The sequence below is a fragment of the Caloenas nicobarica genome, chromosome 19 (assembly GCF_036013445.1).
Source record: "Caloenas nicobarica isolate bCalNic1 chromosome 19, bCalNic1.hap1, whole genome shotgun sequence".
NCBI classification, from domain to species: domain Eukaryota; kingdom Metazoa; phylum Chordata; class Aves; order Columbiformes; family Columbidae; genus Caloenas; species Caloenas nicobarica.
This window is the reverse complement of record NC_088263.1, coordinates 6,065,217-6,079,243: the sequence shown is the minus strand read 5'-3', so window position 1 is coordinate 6,079,243 and position 14,027 is coordinate 6,065,217. Positions and strand designations below refer to the sequence as shown.

Below are 14,027 nucleotides of genomic sequence, written 5' to 3'. Positions count from 1 at the left end.
CTTGGGATAAAGTAACTGGCAGCTTCAAAGGGGAAATAAAGTAGGCAAAGACTGCCTTGATAAACACTTCTTGCTCTGTGGGCATTAAATTCCCAGTATAAGGAGGACATTTAAGTACCTGACTACGAAGTGGTACGTGTCTGAGGAAAGGAATGGTGCCATTGCAGTAACATTACTGCACAGCCTTGTTTGAGTTTCTTGGCTTATTTGTAGTTGTTCTCCCTTTCCTTCCCCCACCCAATTAGGAAGGGATGTTCTTTGAATTGTTCTTTTGCTTGGTAGGTACTGTAATATGCTACTTTAGCAAGATCTCTTGTCTCTTCCTTTAGCCTTGCCCAGCAACACTCGCTGTCAGCATTATGCTCTGCTTTAAAAGGAAGTTCTAGAGAATTGTGGTGTTCCTGTTCAAAGCCTTTCTGTTCATCTGTGAGAGGAAGCTTCTATAAATAGTTTCCCATTTGAAAAGTGATAATTGCTTATCTGTTTGCATTTGTTGCTTCTAATAGACTACTTGCGTTCATCTTTCCTGTTAGACATGAAGATTGTGGGTTTTTGACTTAAGGCATTTCCTGACAAACTGATATTATTAAAAAAGAGGATTAGGGACTGGACCTTAACAGTGATGTGACTTCAAATTGGCTTTGAACCAGACTGGGCCCCTTAAATACTATGAAAGAACCTATGCCACCTATTGGTGTGCAAATGGAGTGGTTTGACATAGAAGCTGACTGTCCCAAAACCCTCTGTAACAAATAACAAGTAGCCACTGTAGGTAAGTAAATAGCCCCTTGTTGCTAACAAAACTATTTCCTTTGCAGATCATCCCATTTTGATTTTCAGTTTAGCTAAACAATTCACTTGTTCCTCTTCCAGGATAATCTGGGTATTTGTGTTTTTAGTGGGATTGGTCTTTTGCTTGTTCAGTGCTATTGTGGGATCTTCTCTAAATTCTGAGACCAACTAAAAGTCTTATTTTATTTTTTGTCCCTTTTTGTTTCAATTTTTTCCACATATGCTCAAACTGGCCTGCCAGGACAAGGACAAAGTAAGTCTGACCCTCTCTGCCTGTGTTGCCCCCTGGGGCTCTCACTGCATAGTTTTCTTGGTTTTTACCTTTTGTCACAGTTTCCTGAGAGGCGTTTGCTGCTTCTCCCTCTTTGTACCTTCTGTTGGATTGCTGCTGTTTGTTTCTGTTCTTGGTTTGAGTTTGTCTTTTTTCTTTTTATTCCTCCCTTTTTGTATGGCTTCTGAATCTTGGTACAAACTTATTTTTGGATTATTTTTACCCTTTTTTTTTTTACGTTTTCCCATATGATGTCCACTTCCTTTACTTTGTTCCTCAGTGAGACCTTGGCGTTCTTTCGTTATATAAGATCTTCCCAGGAAAAGCTCAAATGAACAAAAGAATTTACCCTTTCTCATATATTTTGTTGCCTGAAACAAAAAAAAAAGTGATTTCCTACACTGCTGCAAATCCTTCAGGCTGGGATGGTTTAAAAGAAAGACTTTGCTTTCTAAAAATCAAGGTGATTGGGGGTTTTTTTTTAATAAGCTTTGAGAAATACAGCAGTCTTTCATGCTTTGTGGCTTTGAAATGGATCTGAAATGGATGAGCCTTGGTGATTGCTTGCTGTCAAACAGCACAGTCCAGGTTTTACATTACAGAAAGCTAAACAATGCATTTCAGGCAGACAGGAAGAGATTAATCTGCTGGGTGTGAATGAGAAGATAATTATGACTTACGGTGCAGGATTTGCAGTTTCAGTGATCAGGAAGGTTTTCTAGGTTATTCCATTTGTGATCTGACTGAGGTGAGCAGTCACTTCACCTGTATCTGTTTTCTTGTTTGTATAATGAGGATAAAGATGCAGTGTGTAGGAGAGCCTGGAAGACTTAATTTATGGTGAGTGATTCTCAGGTCTAAACTGAATCTAGGTGTGGAAAACAGCTCAGATGAAGGGCCTTTCAGGAAGCTATAAGCACTAAAAGTAAAAATACACCTTTGGCTGTTCACTAGAGCTATAACCTGTGAATGTTGGTCAGGAGTCTCTGCCTTTGACCTTTGTGTGATAACTTTCTACTACAAGAGTGGCTTTACTGTTAAAGCTCGTCGGATTTGAGCTGGCGAGGTCTGTACAAGCTGAGCTGTGCATTGACAATCACAGCTCAAAATGCAAGTTTAAGTCTTATTGCATGTGCTTCCTGCATATTCCATTTTCTTGGCTATCTCGTGAAAACCTAATTTTGTGTTTGAAGAACCAATCTGTTTCTCCTTTTCTCTGCAGGCCAGTGAAGCAGAGGAGAATGGATCAGACAGTTTCATGCACTCCATGGACCCTCAGCTGGAGAGACAAGTGGAAACGATCAGGAACCTGGTGGATTCCTACATGGCAATTGTCAACAAAACCATCAGAGACCTCATGCCGAAGACAATCATGCACCTCATGATAAACAATGTACTTATCACGCTGTGGTCAATGGAGGTGGGGAGACAGAAGGGAAAAAATAGGGAGAGAAAGAATGAAGAAAAACTGAAGGCAGCTTGGAGAGATGGAAGAAGAGGTGGGACAGGATGAAGTGTTTTGGGGAAGGTGGTGGAAACTGATTCCTCCTTTGTGCTCCTTTACAGACCAAGGACTTTATCCATTCGGAGCTGCTGGCAAACCTGTACTCCTGCGGTGACCAAAACACGCTGATGGAGGAATCGGCAGAGCAGGCCCAGCGACGTGACGAAATGCTGCGCATGTACCATGCCCTGAAGGAGGCCCTCAACATCATTGGGGACATCAACACCAGCACCATCAGCACCCCCATGCCCCCACCGGTGGACGACTCTTGGCTGCAGGTGCAGAGCGTACCGTCTGGACGCAGGTACCAGAGGCTCAGGGGCAGAGCCCTGCAGACCTGCCTGATGCCTCTCGAGTGGCAGGAGGAGTGGAGGAGCTGGGGCCTCCTCCTGAGACAGGGAGTCCTCCTCTGCCCCTCTTCTCCCTGTGGATGAAGAGTTCTGGGTCTCTGTGTTGGGAGGCTCCTCAGCTTTGAAAGTCAGTAGGGCTTTACAGAGGATGCAGTGGCTTCTAAACCCTTAGGTTAGCTGCAGCCTGAAGTAGCTTTGAAGGCAACCTGAAGCCTGGTGTGTCCATTCAAAGCCAAAGAGTGGTGTGTGAAGTGTTGTGGAACTAAAGGAGGAACACTGGAGGGGACATAATGGTGACACAGGGATCCCAGGCCTGTTGTTGCAGTTGAATTTCTCTGTTTGTTTGCCAGGTCTCCTACGTCCAGCCCCACGCCGCAGAGGAGAGCTCCCGCTGTTCCGCCCACCAGACCTGGGTCTCGAGGCCCAGCTCCTGGGCCACCTCCTGCTGGTGGGTCCACGCTGGGTGGTGCCCCCCCTGTGCCCTCCAGGCCAGGTGCCTCTCCTGATCCCTTTGGGCCACCACCTCAGGTTCCTTCTCGGCCTAATCGTGCTCCTCCTGGTGTTCCTAGGTAAGTCCTGAAATGCTGCTCCGTGCAGATGGGATATGTCCAATTTTTGGGTAGCACTTAGCCTGCCTGGGCCGTAGAAGAATGGAGTGCATGGTGTGGGTACGGTCTTTGAATATTTGGACTGGGTCCATATGCAGGAGCATAGTTGTCCACTGAGATTTTGGTGTACAGATGAGGCGATGCCAAGGCAGGTCTTGGGGACAGAGGGGTGTCTGTTTCTTTGCACAGACCCCTGTGCAAAGGATGGGGAAAGTGGACCTGAGGGCTTTATTAAAGCAATCCTACCAATGCCTACACTCACAAGTAGGAGGTAGTCACCAGAAAAATCACAGCACTGGAGTGACAGTTCCCCTCTGTGTAGGGCTCCCCAAAGTCTGAAGTTGCCCCTTTTATCCTGGCCCAGAGTTCTTCAAGGTGAGTTGGACAGACCTTCATCTGAGCTGTTCAGATGCTTTTTGGCTAGGAGAATATTGCAGTATCACTGGCAGGGAAATGGGTTTTTCTGAGGCATTTTTGTTGCTTCTGTAATCAACTTGAACACTTTCCAGTCTAGAGGGTTCAAATCACACAGCTTTGCCTTCCTGTTAAGAAACTTAATTCCTTTCCCGTTCAGTCACTTCAAACACTTCAAAACGGTAATAAGGGATTATCCCCTGTGCAGTTGAGTACATGTTCCCGAACAGGACTTAGGAGGCTGCCTGCAAGCAGCAACACTTATGTTCAGTATTGGTTTCCCTGTGAGGAAGAAAAGGTAATCGTAGAGTGAAAAATGAGCATAACCAGGAACTCCCCAGTGATGTGCCAGAGGGAACACTTCCCTCGTGGAAAATAGCTCTGCTTCAGTGGGTGCTGGTGGCACATGTCTGAAGCTTTGCCATGTTCTGTGAAGCACCCACCCAATCAATGGGTGGTACATGGCAGAGGCGGTTCAGTCAGTGCCCCAGCTCGTACTTGGTGCTGCCTGTTTGGAGGGGAAGTTTTCTCTGCCAGGCTGTATCCAGCCCAGAGATGGATGAGTCCAAAGAGATTATAGACCACTTGCCAACTCTGGTGTGTGCAAATGCTTTTACTTTCTTGGTGCCTCTGCCCCAGTCCTCCCTATCCACCTTGATACAGCTCCCACAGTAACTTGGCCACACATACTTCAGTGTTGTGCCAGGGACTGCAGTCCTGCTGGTGGCACCCATGGATGTCAGCACACTTTTACTGTGTAGTTTGGCTCTTGCTTCTTGTTGTGACCCTGCTTTTCCATATACTGTTATTTGTGGTTTTGTTTTTAGTATACTACTTTCTGTCTCCATCTTCTTTCACTCAGTTTCATTTCTTCACTCATGAAAAATATTCTATATACCTGATCATCATGACAGGATTCCCCAAATGGGCTGAAATGAATTGGCCTTTTTTGAAGAAATCCATTGTTGCAGCCTATTTTAATGGCTTTTTCTGCCTTTTGCATGAGGTAGAAGGGTTCAGGGGGAAGGTAGGGAACAGCACTGGAATAGAGGAAGAAAGTGTTTCATACTTAACTGAGTAATCGCTTCCTTTAGAAGGGAGAGATGGTAGGTTGGATTGCATGCTACTGACTGCCCTGGTCTGAAGTTGAGGATGTAATTCCCCAGAAGCTGTGAAGTGATGCTCATTCTCTGATCCCCCCTCTCTGATTCTTCCAGTTGTTCATAGACTCCTCCGGATCCTGATACCAGCTTGTCATTTGAGTTCACTGATGAATGGAGAATTTCCAATGACAAGGGACTCTTTCTCTTCCTCTCCTGTATATAGAATAAGAATGTTCCCTGCTAGCACTTGGACTCGGGTCCTTCTGCCATGGGTGAACGAATGCCATCTCCATTGTTGCTTTTTTTAATACTCATCTTTTCCCTTGCTAACCGGGCTACACTGTTCTGTGTGTGTGTGCAAGAGAGAGAGGAACAAAGCTCTTGCGTATGGCACGAGTGGGCTTTGCTGTAGGAGTTGGTGTTACATAGTGAACTGGAAATGTGTGGTGCTGGCTGGATGTACGTTGTGTGTGTACGCACACTGATGCCCATGTATGAGTTGGGTATGTTTGTGCCTCCAGTTTGTGTGCACATCTATTTTATGGATGAGGAACTCAGGCAAGTATTGCTCCACTTCTTTCTCATAAACATAATTGTACAGACACATGCTTTCACGTATAAACACCACACGGTCCATTTTCTTATGCAGGAAGGCTTTCCTGCATATAATTAAGTACAATTAATACAAGACTTACTGCCAAGTACAGAGGCAGTATGGTTATTCAGTCTGCTATGGAAGTCTGTATTGCCAAATATATACCTTTGGGAGCTGAAGGTTACAAACAGTATAAGGTCCTATTCTGGGTGCCAAAACACTGCACTCAGACTATATGCCTCTTGGAGGTATGCAGGAAGATTTGCTTTGGGAAAGGAAACTCTGAAAGTACTTATCCAGGTATTTAGGCTCTTCAGTTTAAAATAGCTTGACAAACTGTAGGTGAAACTGCTTAGGCAAGCTCAAAGGAGAAATAAGAAAGCTTAAGTGAGGATGACTTAACCATTGGGGGAAAAAAAAGAAAACAAACAAAAAACCAAAATCTGTTCAAGGCATTAATAGGTTTCTCCATTTGGTACATCTGAGGAAAAAGATGCAAGTGATCAGCATCACTGTAAGCATAACTTCACACAGCTTTATGACTTGAATTATTCAAGAGGTCACAGTAGCTCATCTCATGATTTGTGGCCTTCAAAATGTTTCACCTGCTGCTTCTCTTTTTGGATAGTGGTTGGGACTGTGTGTTATCTCCCTCTTTCCTGAGCCTGTTTGCTTCAACTCCAGCACTTAATATGGTCAGAAGATAGGAATCCTCAGTGAGAGACAAGTCAGACCCCCTGTGCCCAGCTGGTGGGTGCTGAGACAGAGATATAGTGCTGGTTCAGCAGGTATGAATGTCAGCCTGGATGTGTGGGCGAGTGAGCAATGGCCAGCAGGTATGTAAACAGATAATGGCTTTTGACGTAGCCATGTGTGCACCCGGGGTTGTGATGCAAAGATGATGCTGTGATTGCGTGTGTGGAGTGCAGCCCTGCCCACTGGTGCACACTCCTTGTGCTGTGTTCTGGAGGGGAACATGGAAATGTGTGTGTGTGTGTCTCTGTTCCACCTTCCCAACAGTCTGTGTGGCCTCTGCCTTGACCTGTCTGAACTGCCATATTGATCTCGTGTTGTCTTTCAGAATCACTATCAGTGACCCCTGAGGACTGGCAGCCACGGTACGTTTTGCACTCTCCCTGCAATGCATGAGTCGTTGTGTCCCCATCCTCCATCACTTTGCTCTGCAGCTCACCTCTGCTGCCTAGTTCTTGTGTTAGTAAGAGTCCCTTGTCCAATGAACCACTTCTGCCAGGATCTCATAAAGGAAGGAGTCTTGAACAGAAAAACTGGCTGATCAGAGACGGAGCAGCTGCTTGAGCTGCAGGAGCTGGGAAAGCCTCAGTACCTGACCTACGGTTACTGGAGGACCCTTTCTCTGCTTCCAGTAGAGGAGGTGGGATGGGGGAACAAGCTCTGGCAACAAGGTCTAAGCTGTGTGTCTCATTTGGCTTATTACCCACACTGACCGGGAGATCAGCTGAATGAACTCTGTTTTGATTTGGTTTGTCAGCTCTGCTAAGATCAAGGTAGAGACTTGGGGAGCTGTTAGTTCAGACTCTTCTTATATTCCAATGTCTGGCTGGAGAAGTGCTCCCATCCTCACTGTGTGCCCAGTGCTCATGGAAGGCAGGAGGAGTTTGGGTCGTTAGTATCAGGACTTCCATGTCTGAGTGCAGGGTAACTCTGACATTGAATGTTCCCTGTTATCCTTGTGTCCCATCATCATGGTTAGAAGCAAACTCCCTTTGCTTGTTTTCCACTTGACCCTTTTACCTTCTAGGTGACTTTTCTGCTTCTGTTCAAACTGCCCTCTCTCCTCTGCCTTCTGCCCTGTTTGAGGAAGGAGTTAGTGATCCCTACATCCCCCCAGACACTGACCTGAGCTCCTGCCTGTTTCCCTTTCCTATCTATCCCTGCATTTTGTACTGTTGTACTTGCTCAGTGGTGTAGCAGCTGCTGGGGCAGGCTCATGTGAACAGCACTGGCCCAACAACTCTTCCTTGTCCTGGTAATGCTGAGAGTGGGGGTGTAAAGAGGGAGATCTACCAAATTCCCCAAATTATTTTTTCTGGGAACCTCCAGCCCTTATTGACAAACAGGTAGAGAGGGCAGGTGTGGGGTTTGGGGGCCTTTCTCCCTCTCTCTGTAGATATTGTGCCTTGAAGTGAAGGATCTGGCTGAGAGCTCATTTAGATTCCCTTGCTGCTGGTTGTGGCAGAGAGAACTTGAGGGGGAGTGTGTGCTGAAGTCTTTTCTTAATAGGAACAGCAGAAGTTCAAACCCCTGTTCCAGGGCTGGGGGTTCACAGGGAGCCCCCATCTTGCAGCAGATGGTGTGAGTTACCCCCACATGTAGCTGTGGGGAGAGGTGCCACATCCCATCAAACCAATGCGGTGATTGTGCAGTGATTGACATCTTCTTTGAGGACATCATCCATCAGCCCTCCTCACTGCTGACATACTGCAGAGCTGTTGGAGCGATCAGTGCTTTCCTCTACCACTCTGCCCATTGCGGACATCCCTGACAGCCCTAGAAATGTACATCTTGGTGACCAACCTCAGGAAGGAGGCTTGCTGTTGTCTGTACCTTGTTCTGGGACTCGCTGTTATGGGATGTTTTAACCTGGCATAAAGAGCACCAAGGAAATAAAAATTAAAAACCAAAACACCACTAAAAGAAAAACCACCAAAAAATCCCACCTAAAACCTTTTGCAGCCCAAGGGAATAAATGTAATGTTTTACCACCTCTGTTAGGTCCTTATCAGCAGAACTGTTAGCCCACAGCTTACAAGATGTGACTAGCTCAGTGTTCGGTCTGGATACGGATCAAAAGACTTCAAGGCCATGGCAGTCCCTGCAGCTGTTCTCCTTGGCTCCTGCCAGGACTCGGGTCTTACTTCCCAAGTACTGGGGACAGAACTTTGTTCCTTGTTGTCCTGACAGAGGGAGATGTCTTCTCAGTGGTGTAGAAGGGCCCAGCTAGCAAGGTAGTGAGACAGACTGAAGCAGCATCTTGCGGGTAAATGTTGCCTGAGAGACTTCTCTGTCCCATTCTGTGCTGGGAAATAGTTCTCAGCCACTTCTGCAAGTGTCTCCAGAAAACTGGAGCAGAGACAAAACCTGTAACTTTAAAAAGTGATAGCCCCTACCCCTGAAATGTTCCTGAGCATCAAGAGAAAGAAGTGTCTGCAAAAATCACTCATAGTACATTACAAAAAAAGAAACCCATCTACCTGAAGATTACTTGTGCTTTCAGCACTATTTATTCTGGTAAGGTCAAGTGGCGTCTCTTGCCAGAACACATTACATCGTCTAGTGACTTCAAGCATCCTTTTCATGTAAATCCAGTGAGGCTGTTAGGACCACCTGTCCAAACTCCTGAAATGCAAAAAGCAATTCAAGCTCCTCAACAAAATGCCTTCTAACACATGTGACAGTGCAGCAGCAGCATCTCACTAAAGGTTAAGGTGATATCTTATAAGGTTTTAATTGAAGTGCTATTACTGTTCCAGTGACAGCAGGAGCCATGGAATGGTTGGTCTGGCTGCACTTACACCACAAGCACCCTTTATAGATAATGCACAGATCCCACATGTCATGAAGCTCAGGGTCACAGATTCTTCAGCTGTAACATCTCATTGCAAGTTTTACTTCTGGGAGATAGTATTATTTCAGCATCCTTCAAGGTGTTGTAACTTCCAGATTAGCTCAATCCCATCATTATTTGCTGTACAGGAGCGGTAACTTGATTGGCGTGCTGACAGTGGGGTCTTGCAGTTCCCATTGACATTTTCAGTCAAGGAAATAACATTTGGGAAATGTTTTCACATCTGAAGTTTTTTTATGTACCATTTCCCAATGCAAGGAATAAGTGGTTGTAATTGTTTTGAGATCTGGGGCTTAATAGATATGGAGCAATAAATTCTGCAGAGGCTCAGTAATCAGGACTGTAGAGTTAATCTGGCTCTGCTGAGATGAGGGAGCTTGCCCCAATTTATGGGAGTATCTCTGCTCTGGTACCAGCATGATTATAGACCTGTAGTCAGTGCAAAAACAGGGCTTCTCTATTCGGAAGACTATACTGGTGCAAATATTGCCCGCTGCCCCTCTACCCTTCCTCTCCTCAGTTGCTGCATTAGAGTAGGGCCTTTGTTTCTGGCAGTCAGCTGATTGTCTGTAATCTAAATTAAAGCTTGTCCATGTGGAATTGCTCAGGCATTACTTCTGTGACACCTGATTCTGTATGATCAGTGCAAACGCTTCCTCTCTAGTTGGTCTGCATGCTGTTGGGTTTGCTCTTTGCATTTCAGGCAGCTTGGACTGTAAAACTACTCTGGCTTCGTACTGAACTATTTAGTTATTGTAGTGATACAGAGTCATGATGCTGTTTAGGTTGCAGACACTGCAGGAAAAACATAGATTGGAGTCACTGACTTAGAGAACACTTTATTTGTAGACATCTTAAAGGCTGTAGCCGGAGTCTGAAGTGGTCTGTCAAGTAAGGAGTTGAGACAGCAGGTGTTGTCTTGTCTTCTCTGGGGTTTTGTTTTTCACCAGTCCCTTGCAGGAATGAACATCCTGGAACACTTAATCCATGCAGAGGGCAAACACTTAAGTTGCTGCCCACTTACCTGGACAAAGTACCAGGGAAAGATCTGAAACAGAATCGAGCAGCAATGGCCCAAGTTCCTTTTATTGGAGTAGAAACTGCATTTGTTGAGCACCAGAACTGGAGAACTGAAAGCAGCAAGCTTGCCCCTGACATCAGAGATCAGAACTGTGTATTGGAGAGAGGAACCCCAGGCCCGCGGTGGCCTCGAGGGCAGGAGAAGGTGGTGCTCCCCAAACCAGCCGAGAGCCCCCGGCAGCAGCGCGTCTCAGGGCCCATCCATGCTGTGTGACCATGTGCTTGAACCAGGAGCTCACTGTGTCCATGCTTCTCAACTCTCGCCCCAGAGCCAGCGCGCTCGCTGGCAATAAATCTCTGTGCTTCCAAATTTCAGAGGGAAAGCAGAACTGGCTCTACAGCAGGTTGCTGTACTGGTGACCCATGCTGTGCAGAAAGGCCGGTGCGAGGCCTCAGATAAACCTGTAATTCTTTGTGGAGTTGTGCTCTGGTAGTTCGTGCCTCAAGTTTTATTCTCTTGCTGGCTCAGGCGAGGTGGAGAAGCATGTGTGATTGTGACTGCGATTGCTGTGCTAACCACAGTGTGTGTTCTCTTGTTTTTGTTTGTTTTCGTTTGTTTGTTTTCTGCTTTTTCACAGCAGAAGGGGCCCCGCCTCACCTACTCGACCTACCATAATCCGACCGGCTGAACCGTCCCTCTTAGATTTGTAACTCGAGGCTGTAGAACAGCTGGCGACGAGTGCCGTGCTGGCGGCTTCCCATCCCTCCCTCCCTCCCTCCCGCAGCCACAGTCACTCCTCATCCATCCCACGTCTCCCGCCACCCCTCCCTGCTGTGTCGTAAAGCACTAGCCTAGTGATCGAGCTCTTCGTCTTCACTCGTGCGTCCCGTATTGCTTTGTGAGCGTAGAGTAGCCTTCATTCAGTGGCACGGATCCCTGGAGTACACAGGCTCCTTGGAGACACCAGCCGCAGGGACGTCCCTAAGTCCAAGTGGCGTCTGTCTGTCCGGTTATCCCACCCGGTCTAGCCTGGATAAGTGTCCTGCCTGCATCTGTTAGCTGTAGCACCCAGGACTGATCTGTAGCTATTTTCTTTTCTCATAGTTAAGATGACAAAAGTGTGACTTAGAAGAAAAATACTCCCCAAAAAATGTGGCAGCGTTAGGAACAGATTAAATGTCCTGTGTATTAGTTTTGACTAAGGTGCAAAAAAAAAAAAAATCATGTTGGGAACAGTGCAATCAACCTTATATCAAAGTGAGGCAGGGAGATGAAGGGGGGAACTCAGAGTGAAGTCTGAGGTGGCGCACGCTCCATGCAGGGAGCGCACGGACCTCCCGAAAGAGGCTCCTGCCAGCCCTTGTCCTGCGTCCTCAGTTTTTGGCTGACTTTCCTGAACCCAGCAGGGAGAGGGGAATAGAGATGCTGCTCCCCCCTTGCAAACGGACAACCAAATGTTTTCAGGGAGTTTGCTGCGTGATGTTTTTGTTGAAGAAAAAAAAAAATATTTCTGCTTTGAATAAGCACATCTTTTTGTGTGTTTTGGGTACTGTGGTGACTTCTTCCGTAGCCTTTTCTTCTTGCATGTGAATGGTACGTGTTTGGGGAAACTTGTAACCGTTGTTAATCGCATATCATCTTCTTAAGGTTTGGTTTTTACTTTTCATGCTACATGTATTAAAAAAAAAAAGACTTGAGAATTAAAAATATATCAACCCTATGTATCTCAGATGTCATGTCTCTACCAGAGCTAAATGAGCCACCTGTGTTGGGGCTTTCAACCAGCCCTCATTCAGATTTAAGTTATTTCAGTGCTATTGCTCTTAATTTCTGTTGTGGATCCTCTATTGTTCTGATGCTAGTGTATTTTTCCTTTCTGTATTTTAACAATTCTTTTACTGCTTCTCCCCCTTTTCTTTCCCTTTCCCCTTTTCCTTTCTTTTTTCTTTGTTTTTCTTGTCTTTAAACTCCAGCCGGCCGGGTAAGGCCAGTCCCTCCCGCCCTGAGAGCCCAAAACCACCATTTGACATGTAGGCTGCTCCCTCTGAGACTCTTTGCCTGCCTCTTAGCTGTTCTGTCCTGGAATGGTCCCACTCGAATGTCACACATGGCTTGTTTTGTTTGTACTTTGTGACACACACGTATCAGATGTGACTGTAGTGAAACTGTTTGGTTTTCTTTTTTTCTTTCTTCCCGGCTGCTTAAAGGAGTTAAGTATATTGTAGTAATGAGAAACATATCTTTACTGTTATAAATATCTATAAATATATATATAAGATGAAAAAAATCTATATATGTCCAGGTGTTTAAAGCCATTTGTGCTTCCATGTGGATTTTAGGAAATACTTAAGTAGGGAAAAATATCTATATACATATATATATACACACACATCCAAAAAATTAACCAAATCCTGATGCTGAGTTCTTGAGCTGGTTGTTAAATTCTCTGCTGTGTGCAGTTGGGTTATTGTATTACCCCAGCCCTGTGGGTGAACTGTCTCAGTGCTGGTAGTGGCTGTGATGCAGTTTGTGATCTACCTGTCACTCTTGTTTATTGGATGAAATAAACTATCATTTCTGTATAATGAAGGTCTCCATGACTAGAATAAAACCATCTCTTTCTCTTGCTCTTTCTCTGGGTGATTTTCAAACTGTGTTTAATTTATAACCTAATCTTTTCATCCTGTAGAGCTTAAAAAGCTGTACATGCAAGCACGTGCTATCGCTGGTAGGGAAGGTGGAGCAGATCTGCATCAGCAGCTGCAGCAGAGCCAAACAGCTTGTTGGATGTGGAAGTTTAACTCCCTTCCTCTGTTGCAAAGGAAAATGCATGGAGTGACTGGACACACCGAAGGTGGGAGTTTTGCACACAGAATCACGTGGTTCTTAAACAGGTATTTTTGCCCAGGTGTTGGTGGAACACATGAGCAGGGGCTGAGTTGTGGTTTCTCTGTCAAGTGGTGTCTTTTTGGGCCCGTATCTGAAGCGCAGTCTAATGTGTGGCCAGCTCCTACTTGGAAGCTGCTTTTAGCCTGAAATGGGATTTCTGCCCTGGTATAAACTGGGTAAACCTGTTCCTCCTGTCTCTGTGCCAAAACAGTGCAATGGGTCATGGACCATGGTCACTGCTTCTCACAGTGACAACCACCTTTCTCTGTAATTCCTGAATTTCACACTGTCCTAATGATTGCAACAGCTTCCTTCAGTCCCTCTGCAGGGAGAGACCAGGAGCACTGGGGTTCCTGACTTAAATCACTGTGGTATTGGTGCCTGATTCAGCCCTGAGTGCTGTGCCTGTGGTACTTGTGGAATCTTTAATAGGCTGAAAATCTCCTTGAAGATCTGATTCATAGTAAATACTGGTGAGGGCTGAGTGAATGGAGCAGATCTCTAGTGATTCCTTCCTGCGTGTGTTCTGGCGATCTGTCTTGCCTGTTTCTATGGGTTGTAACTTGTGCAACTGAAGCAATAACCATTGCTTGCCCTACTCTGTCCTTTTTTTTTCTTTTTTTCCCTCACTTGGAACTGTTCCCTCTGTCCCTGGTGTTATATATAGGGTTGTTCTTAAAGAATATTTTTGAAGGCAAAACTATATTTTTTTTCAACTAAATGTTAGTGTATTATTTTACAAAACTAGAAACCTCTAATCTGCTCCAATTTGAAGCGATTGTGTGTCAGCTGAACAGCAGTTCCTGCTCTCAAACAGGTGGGGTTAGGGAAACACTGGCTAAAAAATTAATCTGAACCTGGACTCTAGATGTG

General features: G+C 45.6%; 1 protein-coding gene across 2 annotated transcripts in view; it reads left to right on the top strand.

Annotated features, from left to right (window-relative positions):
- The window catches only part of DNM1 (dynamin 1), a 61,503-nt gene extending 48,687 nt beyond the window's left edge, over positions 1-12,816 (top strand). Inside the window, exons 17-21 of one of the 2 annotated variants that reach the window (XM_065648443.1) lie at positions 1,034-1,045; positions 2,286-2,456; positions 2,630-2,871; positions 3,268-3,486; positions 10,906-12,816. In XM_065648443.1, coding sequence (XP_065504515.1) covers positions 1,034-1,045; positions 2,286-2,456; positions 2,630-2,871; positions 3,268-3,486; positions 10,906-10,975 — 714 coding nt within the window. In that variant the 3' untranslated portion in view covers positions 10,976-12,816. Of the gene's footprint in view, positions 1-1,033; positions 1,046-2,285; positions 2,457-2,629; positions 2,872-3,267; positions 3,487-10,902 lie in introns of both variants that reach the window. The other variant, XM_065648442.1, reaches the window with a different exon arrangement.
- Positions 12,817-14,027: the final 1,211 nt, after the last annotated feature.